The sequence below is a fragment of the Hydra vulgaris genome, chromosome 01, assembly GCF_038396675.1.
Source record: "Hydra vulgaris chromosome 01, alternate assembly HydraT2T_AEP".
Taxonomy (NCBI): domain Eukaryota; kingdom Metazoa; phylum Cnidaria; class Hydrozoa; order Anthoathecata; family Hydridae; genus Hydra; species Hydra vulgaris.
This window is the reverse complement of record NC_088920.1, coordinates 22,857,683-22,859,508: the sequence shown is the minus strand read 5'-3', so window position 1 is coordinate 22,859,508 and position 1,826 is coordinate 22,857,683. Positions and strand designations below refer to the sequence as shown.

The window sequence follows — 1,826 nt, the reverse complement described above, 5'->3', positions numbered from 1 at the left end:
TTATTAATTCTAAAAAAGTGTTTTCGATAAATTGTAAATCTATTAAATAATTTTCTACACTATGATCGTCATCTCTTATATTCATTGATGATATCATTTTTTTTATAGATTGACATCTTTCATAAATATTTTCAAAAACAATCAAATATAAATTTGATGAACTAGTTTGACGAATAGTTTCAATTGTTCGATAAAAGTTCGTCTTCATTTCAATCATATTATCGACTACTTCACCAAATGAAATAGCTTGACTGTTTGTTACAAACAATGATATGTTTTGTAAACGAGTATGTTGTTCGACATCTAATTGACTAATGTCGTCCCAAACGTCCCAAAGAAGGTATTTTTTATCTTCTCTCATTTTTTTTAATTAGTTATCTAAAAAAATAAAAAAAATATACAGATCAATGTTTAAAAAGATGTTGTAAATCGTGATTCCATTTAAAAAAAATTACTTAATTTTACATTTGATATACAAATTATTTTCAATTAAATAATCGTTAATGTCTGCTGTTTTTATAAAAATACAATAACCATATCCAACATCTTGATCTTTGACTGGACGTTGAAAAGACACATTATTTTCACTCGAAAAACTTTTTTTTAATTGTTTACCGTTAGGACCACATATTTTAAAAGTAATAATATGATTGATAAAAGGCCATTTTAATATTGCATCATAAGGTGTAGATTGCATCATTATGTACAAACCAATTTCTTCTTCTTCGTGTTTATCGCATTTCGTATGGATAGTCAATTTCATTAAAAATTGATAATTTTTATAATAAAAAGGAACACTATAATAAGCCTTGCTTTCATCTTTTAACTGTTCTTTAAAATGTTCAAAAATCCATATTTTGGTGCCTTGAACATGATGATGCATTTCTTCCAACATGGATAGTCGAAAATCTAAATTTTTTATTTTGTCAACATATAATCCATTAGTGAAAAAATTCGGATTGTTGATCAGTGAAGCTGCATCATTGGTGAAAATAAATGATGCCATAATTTTTACTAATCTAAAAAATAAAAAAAAATTTACAAAATATAACAAAAATATTTTTACAAAAAAAATTATTTTCCAGTGGAACCAAAACCACCCTTTCTTTCTACATCTTTAATCATTGACATTTTTACTTCACCACAACAACACCAATTAAATTCTATTACATTTTTTACAGCTTTAAACATTTTTACAAATCCCATTTGAGCAATAGCATCTCCACGTTTAATCACATAATTTTCTTCAGAATGATTCATCAATAAGACTTTAATTTCCTCTTTATAATCGGCGTCTATTATTCCTGGAGCATTCAACACTACCACACCATATTGGTAAGCTATACCTGATTTTGAATATATCTGTCCTACTAAGTTTGAATCCATTTTATCTATATACACTCCAGTACTTACTAAAACACGTTGATGGGGTTGAAGTATAACATCCTTTGAGCTTCTCAAATCAAAACAAGCGCTTTCTTTTGTTTCATAAAAAGACCACTCATGAATATCTGTAATTTCGAGTGATTTAAACTCTTTATTTTCCATTTTATCTATTTCGCTGTCTTGTCCAAAAGATGATATACTCAAGTTTTTTTTCACTCTTTTTATATAAAATAGTAGTCATAACAACATTATCTCTATCATTAAAACAGAATTAAAAGTATAAAGTACAAAGTTTAAAGTTCATCGTACCACATTGAACTTTAGACTCTTGATTAAGGGATTAACATTTTTAAAAAAAACTTGTTTAGTACTTGTTTTTTTAATCTCTCTTTTTAACTGAAACAGAATAAAAAGAGTTCATTTCCATTTCAAAGTTCATT

General features: G+C 26.3%; 1 protein-coding gene across 1 annotated transcript; it reads right to left on the bottom strand.

Annotated features, from left to right (window-relative positions):
- Nucleotides 1-1,074: 1,074 nt before the first annotated feature.
- LOC136074249 (deoxyuridine 5'-triphosphate nucleotidohydrolase-like) lies at nucleotides 1,075-1,548 on the bottom strand. The gene has a single exon (XM_065786554.1). The coding sequence runs from the start codon at nucleotides 1,546-1,548 to the stop codon at nucleotides 1,075-1,077; it is 474 nt and encodes a 157-aa protein (XP_065642626.1).
- Between the last annotated feature and the right edge of the window lie 278 nt (nucleotides 1,549-1,826).